Here is a 15,708-nt window from a genome sequence, read left to right as displayed (position 1 = left end):
AATTGGCTGGCACCTTATCACTTTTCACTCTGTCTCCTAACACTGCTTAGTAAATAGACCCCCTAGTGTGTAGTGGTCTTTTGTGAGATTGCCTGTATTAGATATTTTAACTTTTCCAGGGCCTTTGTCGAGATGCCATGGCCGTCACCGCACAATCTATAGGTGACAGGTCATGTGGTGCATAATGAAGAGAAAACAGGGTCTGTACTGTATAGTTTAACTTTTCTAGGGTGTGACTGCATAGATGATGTACTGTGACCTTCAGCGGTGACAGATAACATGCTGTATAAAGAATATAGGGCATGTGCTGTGTATTGCAGAGCATACATAGCTTGTACTGGGTCTTGTAGAAGATAGAGGATATACTGTATGCAGTCATAACGTCGACATTCAGAATGTTAACACAAGAAAGTCGACAGTTATAATGCCAACAACTGGAAATTGTCGAATAGTGATGTCGACATCACCGGTAGATTTAGGGTTAGGCATATGTTCAAAAATAAATTGCTGACATTGCGACCATATCAACATTTAATCAGTGTCGACATTTATGAATGTCAACATGGTCACTGTTGACTGAACCCTTGTGTATTACAGAGGGGTCTTGTAGACTATAGAGAAGGTACTGTGAATTGCAAAGGTGACATAGCTCCAGGAACTTCAGCTCCCTCAAGAATTCAGATTATTAATTTAAAGTAACCAGAGAGGGGCTGCGCGCGGCCCTGTAACTCCTCTCAGCCATCCGGCCGCGCGCACAGCCCCGGGGAGTGAGTCCGTCTCTCTCTGCAGCAATTACACTGGCAGCGAGTCACGTGGGGAGGGTTGAGCCTGAAATCTGTGCACGCGCCTTTGCTCGCGATTAGCAGCGCGCGAGGAAATAGGCCGTAGACAACATGAGCAGCTCGTCACCCGTGACCGTCCCCACCTCGGTAAGTGACCTGCAGGCGAGGGACATAAATGAGAGGCACCAGCACACCCACTCACTGGTTATGTGCTCACTGTCGGCCATGGGATTACAGGCGGTTGAAGTTGTGTTTTCGGCCAATATCGGTTCCGTGTCCACAGGCCTCATTAGGCGATTGCTCGTCTTCCTCTCAACTTCTGGGTGTGTGTGTGTGTGTGTGTGTGTATATAATGCTGAGTGTCACGTTGTGCAGAGCCCTGTGTGTTGTTTGCATATGTTACTCCATATTACACGGGGCTGTTACGTGTGGACGTCCTGAGGGAATAAATGTCAGATCATTTTATGCGTGTGTTTTGTGTACATGCATGATGGTGGAATACACATGGCGACGTCTAGTACTCAGTGACTTGTATGCCAATGTCCCCATGGTTATGGCTACACGCACATGACGGCCTGATCAGTATACAATGCATTGATGATCTCCTGCCCTACTCTTTCATTATGTACCTTATCTTTATATTGCTACTGCTGATGGCTTCCTAGATCATGGGGTTTATATAAACATGTTCTGTGTCAGTCTGCACATGCACAGTAAATATGATTTGTGTGCACATGACCAGATGCTAATCTTTGCTGCAGTGTGCTGCACTTTATACTAGTGATTGGTAGGGAAATTGCACGTGCTGAGCTGTTACACAGCTAGGCCACTACTAAGGAAATTGTTTATCTGTCAGAAATGTTTGCATATATCCATCTCCAATTTCCCCCTTTTATTTCGGATTTGGTGGCGTTCAAATATTTTTCAATTGTAAAGATGGCTTGTTCCATCCTTCATTACCTGCAACAGGGCCGCTTGCATTGTCTGGTTGGACGTTCTGCACTGCCGACCGGACGATGCCGCAAGCATCTGCTGGAGCGCACATATTATGCACACTGAGCAATGCGGGCGATACGTCATTCCGATTCGGCCGGACACGACATATGCCATCATCGCTCCAGTGTGTACCCGGCATAAGACTACTTACTGCACCTAGTTTTCTAAACCTTCTATTCTAACCCTTCACATTACACACAGCATGTTCTGACTGCTTGAACAGCTAGGCTGGGTTAGTTTAAGATTTCCTTAAACCATATCTCCTAAGAATTGTCAAACACTTTAATAATGTGTGATTGAAGGGGGCTTTAATAAAGTTCTGCTCTCCTTCAGCTTTTCAGCTGGGTTCCTCTGGCCATGCAGTATTGTACTTTGCATCCTGCCCACAGAATAGGATGAAGTGACTTCAGAATTACTGCACTTGCTTGGTCTATATCTGGTGACCTTTAGACAGAACTTTGGGATGTCAATGTACAGAGAGAGTGGTGGCATCCCATAAAACATTTTGCAACTTGTGTTGGGTTGTCAGGTGCACTCCGTCACTGAGTGCGCCCCCACGGTAAGCCACTTGGCTGGACCAGGGTCGTGTGTGTGAAGTCTTTTTTTTTCCTTATGTTTATGTGGCTTTTCTCAATGTACTCTGATTTCCTCACACAGTCCAAAGATATACTGGTTAATTATCTGCTGACTAAAAATGTACCTTATTGTGGTCGTGTTTTTGCTGTGCTATATGGTTGTGCTGTATAAATAACTGATCATATATAAAATAGAAAAGTAAGCCATTTATTTGGAGAAAATGTTTAATAGAAATTATAAGCAATTTTAGGGGAGTGGGGATTTAATTAGCCGCAGACTTTACCACACGGCTTCAGCTCCCAGATAACCCGACGTTATTGATGTTGGGTCATAATGACCTGAGGTGTTTTAAGTTACGTGTATCCTTTTACTTAAGGGGGGTACACACTATACAGATATATCTGCAGATCGAGTGATCTGCAGATGATGGTCGTTCATACACACTGAACGGCCATCATCTGTGTCTGGCTGCGGGTCCCGGCGACCAGGGGTAGTGTCCCGCCCCCCTCCCCGCGGCTGCCGATGTGCAGACCGCCCGTACACGCTTGCTGATGGACAGAAATGTCTGCAGATGTATGTCCATCGTTTACTGACATATCGCGGGTACACATTGGCCGACTGGCAGCAGATATATTGGCCGATCAAAAAGATCGGCCAATATATCTGTCAGTGTGTACCCAGCATTAGTTATCTGACATTGCCAAACCTCTTAGTAGCTGGAGTTAAGACACTTCCCTACCTGTTTCCCACTGCCAGTCAGCCGGCGTCAGCGCAGAGAACTAGACCAGCGCAAACTCCGACAAGGTCATTATATTGATGTAACAATTCTTTTTTGTATTGTTTTAATTTCAAGGATATCATACTTAAGTCAACGAAAAAGTTTACTTTTAGATGAAAAGTTTTTTTGTTAAAATATTAGCAATAACACACAAGTTTTCAATTTTTGCATTTAGTTTGAAGACTACGTAGAAATAAAAAAAGTTCCTTCTCTATTCTGACTTTTTATTTTATCAACATACCTCATTCAATAATTCATTATTAAAAATATACTAATAACCTTCTAAAATCATCCTTAAAATGTAAAAATCAGGCATAAAATTTACCCGGCTCATAATGACCTACCTCAACGTCCATGTAACTTTCCACCACAATGACACTGTGTAGAGTGCCTGGAGCTATTCAATTAATGGCCCACGACTAGCCCTGTGGAAGGACTAAATGCAGATTTCTGCTCCAGTGGCAAACCATAAATGACAAGAACCATTTTCTTTGTACTTCCCCTTGCTCAGGAAGAATTAAGCACTATCCGGCTCAGGGCCTGATTCAGAGGTGTACGCCATGCCAATTTTTACGCAGATCGAGCTGGTGTTTGCCATTGCACATACTTTTTAGCTGCACTGCACACACGCAGCGATTGTTTTGTGATTACGCCCGCACAGAGGATGCATTCACAAAGTGAATGACTACGTCACTGTTTGTGGGAGGTAACGGTGGGATGGTTAGAAAAACGCAGGTGTAGGCACTACAGGGGATGAGGAACAACTGTACGATTACAATGTCTTAATCGTACTGTCGTTCCAAGATCTAGTAGTGGATGCGCACCTTTAGACCTTCAAAAGTCACGTGTATCTATCAAGATCTTGCTTTTTTAAAATTTCTCTACTAATATTTATGGTACCTTTTGTGAGTGGAATATATAACCCATGGAAGTTATTTCTCAAAATGTCTGCACCAACTCCGCAATATGCTTATTGTGTTCTCTAGGTTTCGGTTGATTTTAATTATCTCGGTGTGGTTTTCTATTCTTTTGCAACACCAAATCCTTATACAATGTACCATGTTTTCTGATGTCTGTAAAGCGACTTTGAGTCCTATGGGAAAAAAGCGCTATATAAATAAAATAATTAATATTTCTGTAGCTTTTTGTCTTGTCAATGCCTATTTACCTTATGCCAGAGGTTCCCGAACTCTGCCATTACACTCCAGGTTTTAAGGATACTCATGCTTGAGTCCAGATTGTTAGATCTAATTGACTGAGGTACTAATTAGGTCGCCTGTGTTCAAGAATGGATATCCTAAAATCTGGGCTGTAATGGCAGAGTTTGGGAACCTCTGCCTGATGCAATGCTTAAAATTAAAATGTATGTACCTATTTACTACCAAAAGAATGCCTAATCTGCTGGGGTTGCAGTGCCATTTTCTTTTCCACTGACTTTCACAGAGATAAGAAAAACACATATATTTAGATTTCTTTTTTAAAAATATTAATTATAAAAGGAAGAATTAAATTTGCTGCGGTAATTTACCTCAGGCTAATTGACCCCTGGGGCTACTTCATTAGACTTGAAGCGCAGCTGCCAGCCGCACTTATCGGGGACATTTTTCAGGACCTTAGCAGCCAGTGCCTCCCCAGCCATTGACCTCACCGCGCGTCACTGCTGTCAATCACAAGTTTAAATGAATGAGACAACAGACAGTGATGATTCGTAGAGGGCACAAGAGCTCTCAATGATCCTGTACCATGGTTTGGGCTAGCAGACTCTGTTAGAATTGCTGAAGGAGAGTTGAGAGATGAGAAGCATTGATAGTAATGAACATGAGGGCCCTGCTTGAGAGCTTACTTTCTGTAAGGTTGGGGTAATGTTGGATGGTGAACTGGAAGGATATGAAAAATGTAATTACTCAGCCGCACGGTATATGATGATCAATTATAAGGAAAGGCACCCTTTGTACTATAATGCAGTGATCAAGGGGGGTGCTACCCCAGAAAAATATCAGAGGCAAAAAAGGGAAGAAATGTATTGTCCTACGACTTACGTGTTGCACTGAATAGACAAATTATTAAAATATAACCTATATTTTCTACAACTTAATATATGTTAAAAAAGCAGTGAAAATAGGTTACAATTTAGAAGTGATGTGAGAAAAGTAGAAAATCTGATTCAAATGTGCTCTGCATTTCACTCAATGGGGGCGATTTAATTCATTTTAATTCAGCGGGAGTTGAATAGCGCTGGGAAGTTGGTCCCGGAGCTATTCAATTCAGCGCACTGTTTAGTCAGACACAAGTTAAGAGGCATATTTAGTTCTAAGTGATAAGTCCGTACTTTTCGCACGCAGGACTTTTCGCCGACTTTGCTGGTTTTCAATGAGGAAAAGTATCGCCCGTGTGCCCGCCTTTCCCCGTATTAAATTAGAAAATAGCGAAAACGGGACCTGGCGGATCTCTAACAAGAGAAAAGTACTGTCAGATTTGGGGAAATTAGCCTGATACCCCCCAAAAGATGCACTGACATTGGGGATCAATAGCCCTGCTGAAGGTATTTGGGAGTACTTAAATGCTCTCAATAGCTGCTATTTAGGGTCTCTGCAGAAGTGGTGAAGAATAGCATTTAGCAGTTTTCTTTGCAGAAAATAAGTAGTCCCAGCAAATTTTGGGTACATGAAAATGGGTGCTAGCATATTTTAAAGTTGCTAAAGTAAAGTTTTAAAAATCGTTAAACATCCACCTGACAAAAGCATCGGCAAACTTAAAAACAACTGGGGCATACTTGGGGACCCCCCTGGAGTCTATTTCGCTAGTTTTTAAGTTTGTCCCCCAAAAGGAATACTTTTTTGGGGTGATCTAAAGACTTTTTTTTTTTTAACGCAGTTTACCTTTGGAGGACTGTCCCATGGGTGCAGGGGATTTTCCGCAGCTTTGCACCCCAAAACCCCAGTTATGCACTTTTTTCGATACCTATTCATAGGCGAAATTTTTTTGCAAGTCCCATTGCATTGAGTTTCCGCATCGGCAAAAACTCTTCGGCATTGAATACGGTGGAAACTTTTCGCAAGGCGAAATGACGTCACTCGCGAGACTTTTCTGCAGAAAGGGAATTATCGCGGCTAATTGAATACGGCCCTAAGTTGGAGAATGCCGGTTCTCACAACTTGACCTTGGTGTTTAGTCGCGAGAAACAGCATTCTCCAACTAAAGTGCCAGCCACAAGGCTGTTAGCGCCGCGCTAAGCCGATAAATAGCCTCGTGGGGACACTTTTTAGTCAGATTTCTCCTCGCACCCTCAGGAGAGTGCAAGAGGAAATTCTTTAGTCGCCCTAAACGTGTTGAATATCTCTGGGAGCTCCCTCCTGGTGCTATCAATAGCGCGCTGAATATGCCTCAAAGTCTTCAATAAACTTGTTTTCTAAATGGTATCTCATGTTTTAATAATTTATATGCCTATCTTGTATCAAATATCCATTCATTTTTGTGTGATGCTAAAGGCTATAAGTAATTTATAGATTTGCCCAATATCAAGTGACAAACGCACTGATCACAGTTTATTGGTGAATTAACATTATTTAAAAAGGACTTCCAGTGGAGGTTAGGCAGTGGTTTACGTACTGCTGATATTGACTGAATAGATCACTGTGGAATACAGATTCTAAAAGCTGTTCAGATTGTCCCTGTCATTAGACGTCTGTATGATAGAAATTATCATTGGTGATTCTCTTCAGTTTCCCATCTAATCACGGTAAGTATTTAGTTATGTACTTGAAAAGTAAATCGCACTCCCTGATTAAATATGTTCTTCTGATAAACAGAGGGTATCCACATCCATCAAAGCGATTTCCTATTTTGATATGACAGTCAGGTAGTTTTCTAGTCAGGAATAAAGGTATTTATGGGTAGTGGAAATATGTACATTTTCTGGTTAATGTAACACCCGGCTTAAGGTAAGCTGGCTGGCATCCCCCAACTAAGTGCCCGGCGTGAGGGGGACAATTGATTAACTCCTAGAACTCCTTCCCGGTGCTATCCACATCACGTTCAATTAAATTGCCCCCAAAGATGGATAGCGGTAAACGCGCTACAAAAAAAAAAAAACCAAAAAAAAAAAAACCTATAGTGATGAATTGGGCACGTGTCACAAGGATACGCAGGGGATGAGAGACTGGTTGGACAAGTGTGGGTGAGGCACGTGCAGTGATACCCTGCTGTGCCTGCAGTCTTCGGAACGTGCAGTGATAACCTGCTGTGCCCACAGTCAGGAGTTTAATTGCTGCAGGATATAGGCATTAAAGTTGTTTAAGACACAGAAGGCAAATTGGCGGGTGGATGATGAGACAAATGGAAAAATATGCAAAGGGAAACTGGGTGCAGAAATTGAAAAAGAAAGCACTTGGAGAGTTATACCCTCCCCTTTCTGTTCTGCACCTATGTCTTTTATTTATTTATTTTACACCTCCACATTCTGTCCCTTCCCATACTTTGCTTCAGCGACACTCTCCCCTAGATCAGAGGTCCACAAACTCTATCCTCAAGGTACCCTTACAGGTCAGGTTTTACGGTTATCCATGTTAGACCACAGGTGACTTAATTAGTACCTCATTCGATTTTTGATTTAACCACCTGTGCTCAACCATGTTTATCTCTAAAACCTGAACTGTTGGGGTGCCTCGTGGACCGTGTTTGGGAACCTCTGCCTTAAGGCCCCCATACATCAGCAATTGATTGCAGCAATTTTGCAATTTGCATTCAATTGTGTATAAAAATCTTTACCTTTTTCAATCGATTGCAGAATTGCCACAACAGATTGTGTATAATAAAAAAAGCTATTTAATGTGCTGGTAACAATTCCACCTTTATAGGTTAAGATGGGTACATACTGTGCAGATTAGATAAACTCTTTGATCATTGGAGCAGTTAGCTGATTAGTGTGTACTCCGTACATATAGTACTTTGCTGTTTTTTTTTTTTTTTTTTTTTTTAGCTCCGTGTGTACTTCAAGTGGATCGGTAGGTCGGGCATCTCAATTTTTAAGCAGCTCATAGGAATGACCTCCCGATCTGACAGTTGCAGCAGCGTTTGAAGCCATTTATCGGCTAAAGCTCCTGCATACACACCTATGGAATTATCGTGTTGATCAGCAGATATCTGGTGAATAGCCCAATAATTGCGTAGGTGTGTACCCAGATTTGGTTCTTTAGTTGCATTTTTTTGCCTTCACCATCTCTGTAGTGTGATGTTATGCAAGTGGATCTGTTTCTTGAGTATTTATAAGTGATAGATTAACAGTTGAGGTCTAGATGTGTTCGATTGTGGAACACATTTTAGAAAAATAAGTGGCCTTTATTCCTTTTCTCAAACTTAATCAGCCATACACCTAAATAATTTCAATATACATATGTGAGTACATTTCAATAAATGTTAAATCAGTGCAATTAAATATTTTTTTTTTATTCACAGGATTGAAATATACAGAATTATTCATGGATATAGTTGACACATTCAACCATTTAATCCCTACTGAACACTTGGATGATGCCCTATTTCTAGGCACTAACCTGGAAAGTGAAGGCTGTGACGAATTTGGCACAAGCCACCATGTCATAGAAGACTCCTTGAAGAACATGCTCAGTGACAAGGATCCCATGCTTGGATCTGCAAGCACCCAATTCTGTTTACCGGTTTTGGACAATACTGAACCCAATTTCCAAATACCACCTTCAACAGGTTAGTTAATATGTTTTTGAACTTTAATGTGACTATAATAAAAAAAAATATTTCACATTCCTTATAAATTAATTTACTATACTAACTATTACAGCAATTAATTTGTCTTGGGTGCCCATTAATTATAGAGCTTGTTGATCCCAAAAGCACTGGATTTCGCTGCGTAAAGTGGCTAAACCCGTCTAAACTCCTGGCTAGGGCACCCAAACTACCAGTTGGGAGCCCAGAGCCTGGACTTTTTGCACATTTCTGCTTGCCACCTCAGGAGGTAGCGAGCAGAAATGTCTGCGCTGGCGGCTCTTGAGCCCGAACAGAGTGACAATTGAATTGCTCTGTCAGACGCCCATTAGTGAAGGCGTCGGGTTGGGTGGTAAATGAAAGTGGTAATTTATAATGCTGAAATATTTTCAGTTGAGATTGTAGCCAGAGATCCTCAAGATCATTTTGGTATTGTGCTTTAACAAAATTACACTATTTACAGTGCACACTACTCAAATGGGCTTTATGCTTGATCAGCTCAACTGTTTAATTATAGGTATTTTATATTTTGTTGAGTGGCCATATTTGTGAGACACTCTGGATGTAATCCCACCTTATTTTGGCGGGTTCTTTCTGTTATATCGCTTTCCAGCGCCCATAGGTATGCTTTAAGATCTGGGTTACAAAATGTAAATACCGGCAGCCGGCTTCCCGACTGTCTTTTCCTGGCAAGGGTGAAATGCCGGGTGTCTAGATGCAGACGCCCGCATTTCCCAGACGCCAGGCGCCGCGGGGGGGGAGGCTTAGGTTTAGGGCTCCCGGGGGGGGGGACTTAGGGTTAGGCAGCGGGGAAGGGGGTGGTTAGGGTTAGGCACTTAGAGGGGGGATTAGGGTTAGGCACTTGGGGGGGAAGTTAGGGTTATGCACCCCTAAGGACGGTTAGGGGGGTTAGGTTAGCAGATACTTACCTAGCCACGATCGGGATTTCCAGCGCTGTCGGGCTTCCGCAGCGTCGCACGCTCCTCCTGTCGGGCTGCCGCTGACGGGAATCGAACCGCCGGCCGCATATATACCAATTCCTCTGATGTAAGTAGTCACTTTTCACTTGATTAATCTTTGTCTGTGGAAGACCTGCCTGTAGATATATGCATTGAATTATATGGAGAAACTATGGTCCTAAACAGTATCTTAAAGTATGACTAATTATCATAGATACAATTTTCAGATATGAACCATGGAGTAACATACATTGTTTAGGGTTAAACTGGGCACACACTATTTGAATAGCTTGTGCCAATCTGATGGAGCGATTATCGAATCGATGTGCACACTGAGCTCAGTGTGTACTTTTAATCTCTTCAGCAGGATTGATTGTGAGGTCGGAAATTTAGATAACTTACGCAACACATGCTATATTTGCTGCCCGATCTGACAGTTGCAAGACCGTTTGAAGCCATTAATCGGCTGACAAAACTGCATACACACTATCAAATTATTGGGTCCATCAGTTATATACTCCGCCATTCCATTGTAACTGTTAAAAAGGAATATTCTTTTCTCCTCAATTCACTACAGGCAGTTGAAGATGCATCCAAATTTTGAGAACTATGTCTTGATGAGAATAAAGGTCAAAAAGCTAATTCTGCATGTATTTGAGTTACTATGATAACATTCCACACAGTGTATTGCTACTCAGCAAGTCTGTAAAGCTGTTGCTCACCTTTGCTTGATTTAGAGTAGTACCTGCCACTGAACCTTGCAACCTGCTGCAGTGGAGTAAAAAGAGCATGTTAAATATTAAAAACCTATTCATTTATATTATTCAATTCAGTAGTACACAATCTTTGTTAGATATTAATGTCAATTACCGGCATTACTGGTTCTTTTAATATCCCAGTACACCTCTGGAAGTTGCAGTAATGTTAACACTAATTAATGGGCCTCCAATGTTGCAATTCAATTTCTTTGCAGTGCCTTTGAATTATCGCACTTGCTGGACTTACCGTATTTAGACCAGGTTTAGTCACGTAAAACGTCTAAACTCATCTAAAGTCCTGCAGTTTGGGCGCCCAAAATCAGTAATTTTCATACACTTACTCTCGCCACCTCACATCACTGACAGCTGCCGGGCAAACAATTGAATTCCCCACACTTTATCACGTACTCGGGCCTAATCATTAATTGAAATACATTAAATGGCCTTCCAGTATACAGCTGTGTGTTCCTCTGTAGATCGTGGCCTTATCTTGTCCTCGGAACCTATATTTTATTACTCCTAATATTACCCCCACTATCTCAATACATTGTTCAGAAAGCTGGAACCATGTAAGCTCCCCTTTCAGTTGTGTCGCAGATCTGTATAAATTATATGATCCTAATGCCCAAGATTTTATACAGACTTTCATAGTATGTTTACTTCTTTTATGAAAATAGCCATGTTTGGTTAAATCAGCAGGTCTTTCAAAACCCCTGGGAGTTGGAGTACCCCAACTTTTCAAATGTCCATATAATGTCTAATGTAAGTTTAGTTTAAAATTTAATTCAACAGCATAGGAATAAGCCCAGATAGTTAAATCTATATTGCCCCAATGGGGTTGGTTCAATCATCCGTGATGCAGTATGCTCCTGTACAGTACATTCAGTATGGTAGCACCTAAATCATACATTTAGCTTTGGGCTCCTCCCCTGTACCCCACCACCTGCCCATCAGCAGCCCAGCTCCTGTGGCCGAAGCTCTGGTGCCCCATTCAGCAACTCCGTGGTTAAATCTTATGGACAGTGAGGACTCTAATATCTAGGTCACATCCTTATATAAATGCTTTTAGGAGGTGTTAGTCACCTTACGTTTTTCAGGCAGTTGAAGGTTTGGCATTCTGGACCCACCTTAATCATGGTTCAAGTTCTCTAAGAGCCTCATTGGATCAATCAGGAGCATATTGTTAGTGTTACATGTCTGACAAACATACATGCTTTTGAGCATTATAAAAATTAGATGTCTCCATTGCTCGCTTTAGTTAAAGCTCCTACTCTCCCCTTTCCTAACGTGGTTTTTCTAAAGAAGGTACCTGTCAAAAATGTTGTTTTGGTCTCCTTAGCGCTCTCTCTTCTGTAGACGGTCCACTAGGGAATTGTTATAAACATTTTAACATGGTCAAAGAGGTCAAAATGGTGGTCCGTGGTTTTGCTCAAGGCCTCTATTATCATATGTGACCTTTTTGATTCATTCTGTATCTCAAACCTCTTCAGTTTGCAGTATGTAGGTTTCAACTCTCAGGTCTCCTGACTGTAGTTTACAATTTATAGGAGTTCCTGTTTTTTCTATATCCTTTACTGATCTATACTCTTACTACAAGGTGCATACCTCTAGTTATGGGTTTGTATTTGTTGTTTTATATGTCGTGCCCACGCTGGGAAAAGAACACACTTTACACTGCCCAAGGCCACATTCTTTTATAATGTGCCCTTTTCTTATCATATGTCAGGCTTGCTAATTCATAATACCCAGCACACACCTCATTACCGGTGGCTTCTCTCTGGGGTCTTCTAATCAGGCTGGCCCTACTCGTTCTTGGTCTGTTCCAGTTCCCCAATCTTTTCAACGGGCGAGCAGCTATAATGGGCGTCCGAAAGTAGCAACTAATGAATTGCTGCGATGGCCGCAGGACACCCAAAAAACAACTGACTCCCCCACCTTTCAGTAAATTGTCCAATTACTTTTGGTCCCTTGAAAGAGGTGTCTACATACAGTCAGGTGCATAAATATTGGGACATTGACAGAATTTTCATATTTTGGCCTCTATTCACCACCACAATGGCTTTGAAATGAAACAAACAAGATGTGCTTTAACTGCAGACTTTCAGATTTAATTTGAGGCTAATTACATCCAAATCAGGTGAACGGTGTAGGAATTACAATGGTTTCTATATGTGCCTCCCACTCTTTAAGGGGCCAAAAGTAATGGGACTATCAACTCAAAAGCTATTTCATGGACAGGTGTGGGCTATTCCCTCGTTATTTCATTATCAATTAAGCAGGTAAAAGGTCTGGAGTTGATTCTAGGTGTGACATTTGCATTTGGAATCAGTTGCTGTCGACTCAATATGAGATCCAAAGAGCTGTCACTATCAGTGAAGCAAGCCATCATTAGGCTGAAAAATAAAAAAAACCCATCAGAGAGATAGTAAAAACATTAGGTGTGGCCAAATCAACTGTTTGGAACATTCTTAAAAAGAAAGAATGCATCGGATAGCTCAGCAACACCAAAAGACCCGGAAGACCACGGAAAACAACTGTGCTGGATGACAGAAGAATTATTTCCCTGGTGAAGAATAACCCCTTCACAACAGTTGGCCAAATCAAGAACACTCCCCAGGAGATAGGAGTATATGTGTCAAAGTCAACAATCAAGAGAAGGCTTCACAAGAGTGAATATAGAGAGTTCACCACAAGATGTGAGCCAGAAAAACAGGAAGAAGATTAGAGTTTGCCAAACAACATCTAAAAAAGCCATTACAGTTCTGGAACAACATCCTATGGACATATGAGACAAAGATCAACTTGTACCAGAGTGATGGGAAGAGAAGAGTATGGAGAAGGAAAGGAACTGCTCATGATCCAAAATATACCACCTCATCAGTGAAGCATGGTGGTGGTAGTGTCATGGCGTGGGCATGTATAGCTGCCAATGGAACTGGTTCCCTTGTATTTATTGGTGATGTGACTGCTGACAAAAGCAGCAGAATGAATTCTGAAGTGTTTCGGGCAATATTATATGCTCTTATTCAGCCAAATGCTTCAGAACTCATTGGACGGCGCTTCACAGTGCAGATGGACAATGACCCGAAGCATACTGCAAAAGCAACCAAAGAGTTTTTTAAGGCTAAAAAGTGGAATGTTATGCAATGGCCAAGTCAATCCCCTGACCAGAATCCGATTGAGCATGCATTTCACTTGATGAAGACAAAACTGAAGGGAAAAGTGCCCCAAGAACAAGCGGGAACTGAAGACATTTGCAGTAGAGGCCTGGCAGAGCATCACCAGGGATGAAACCCAGCGTCTGGTGATGTCTATGCGTTCCAGACTTCAGGCTGTAATTGCCTGCAAAGGATTTGCAACAAAGTATTAAAAAGTGAAATTTAGATTTAGGATTGTTTAGTTTGTCCCATTACTTTTGGCCCCTTAAAAAGTGGGAGGCACATATAGAAACCGTTGTAATTCCTACACCGTTCACCTGATTTGGATGTGGACCCTCAAATTAGATCTGAAAGTCTGCAGTTAAAGCACATCTTGTTTGTTTCATTTCAAAGCCATTGTGGTGGTGAATAGAGGGCAAAATCTGAAAATTCTGTCAATGTCCCAATATTTATGCACCTGACTGTATTAAACAGCTCTAATTCCTAAACCCTTCCTCCAATTTAGTTGTAAATACCATCAAATTGAAACTGATAGTCTGCACTTTTAAACCATATTTATTATATAACTGTAACTTCAATATGTTTTGGTAAACAGCAAAAATAACAAAAATTATTGTTCAAATATATACATGGACCTAACTGTAACATGAGTCGGGTTGTGTAGCACCAATACATGTGAGCACATACATTTCTGCTTTGTGTTACAGAGATTTATAATGGGACATTTGATGAAATAGACCAGTGCAGAAGTGATTGCGCAGAACGAAAAAAATTGTGAGTCCCGGGGACCCCTCGCTTTAAAAAATTGGGGTCCTACTCCACTGTTTCTAGGTTCCATTACATATTATGGGGGGGTGAGGGCAGGCAGCAGTTGGAGGTAAGGGAGAAGCAGGGTTAAAGGGGGCAAAGGTGAATAAGCAACTGGGGCTTTACTAGGGGCATGGAGAGGTTAGGGGCAAGCAGTGCTGGGGGTAGGGAGGGAGCTAGAGGAGATGACAGCTGGGGGGCAAGGAGTAGGTTAGGACAGGCAGTACTAGATGTGTAGGGAGGGGGCATTGGTAAATAACAGCTGGGGCAAGGAGTATTTTTGGGGCTGGGTCGGCTGGGAAGGATAGATTATAGAGAAGCTTAAAGTAGTAGAAGTAGCAGCTGCCCTCCCCCACCCATATTATTTGCGATCGCTTCTGTTATCTATTAGATGCTATTGCTACACTGTTGAGCATCAGCACTGCAGAGCCAGCAGCCGCAGGTAGTTATTCTCTGCCCCCCCATCCAGCCACAGCACCTGTCGTGTATGTACCTGTCCTGCTGCCAGGGCTTACCTCCCGCCAGATGCTGGGTGCCAAGGATATCCTCCCGCTGGGGCCTGTCGAGGTTCAGGGGACGTCCTGCCGCCGGGGCCTGTCCGTGTGCCGCCGGGGCCTGTCCGTGTGCCGGGAACGTCCTGCTGCCAGGTACGGGGAAGCTGCAATATCAAGAGAAAACGCTGCTGCTGAACTTTAGCTGGCTGGCTCCAACTCCTTTTTTATAGTCTTCCCTGGCCGGACCAGGGATACATCAATCATTCGATTGGGAGCCATGGGATTGGCCACAGCGGGATACGTCCCTGGGGACCCATCCATTTTGCAAAAGTGAGTCCCCTGTCCTCATATTCGAGTAAAATACGCGCTATAGCGCATAATTGCGAACACTGGTGCAGTAAAGCTGCTTATCCACTACACAGTATATTGAACGATAACGACAGTTATCTTTCAATTGTCCGCAATATTGTGCAGTGGATATGCCGACAACGACCAGCGATGCGCTCTCCCACTGGTCGTCGCCGTCAGCCATCGCCCGAACCTGCTGTGCAACCTGATGATATAGTCAGGTTGTGCAGGTTCGGGGATGAGAGAGGTTGTCGGCACAGAACGATATATCGTTCAGTGTGGGCTCAATGTCCACTGCACAATATAATGAATG

General features: G+C 42.5%; 1 protein-coding gene across 2 annotated transcripts in view; it reads left to right on the top strand.

Moving 5' to 3' along the window:
* Positions 1-848: 848 nt before the first annotated feature.
* PHF3 (PHD finger protein 3) overlaps positions 849-15,708 on the top strand; it is a 58,560-nt gene continuing 43,700 nt past the window's right edge. The window contains exons 1-2 of one of the 2 annotated variants that reach the window (XM_088455915.1): positions 849-929; positions 8,587-8,853. In XM_088455915.1, coding sequence (XP_088312041.1) covers positions 8,610-8,853 — 244 coding nt within the window. In that variant the 5' untranslated portion in view covers positions 849-929; positions 8,587-8,609. Of the gene's footprint in view, positions 930-1,053; positions 1,106-8,586; positions 8,854-15,708 lie in introns of those variants that run through there. The other variant, XM_088455916.1, reaches the window with a different exon arrangement.

The sequence above is a fragment of the Taudactylus pleione genome, unplaced genomic scaffold, assembly GCF_031769625.1.
Source record: "Taudactylus pleione unplaced genomic scaffold, aTauple2 ptg000678l, whole genome shotgun sequence".
Taxonomy (NCBI): Eukaryota; Metazoa; Chordata; class Amphibia; order Anura; family Myobatrachidae; genus Taudactylus; species Taudactylus pleione.
The sequence above is the reverse complement of the archived record's forward strand: the minus strand, read 5'-3'. Positions and strand labels throughout refer to the sequence as shown.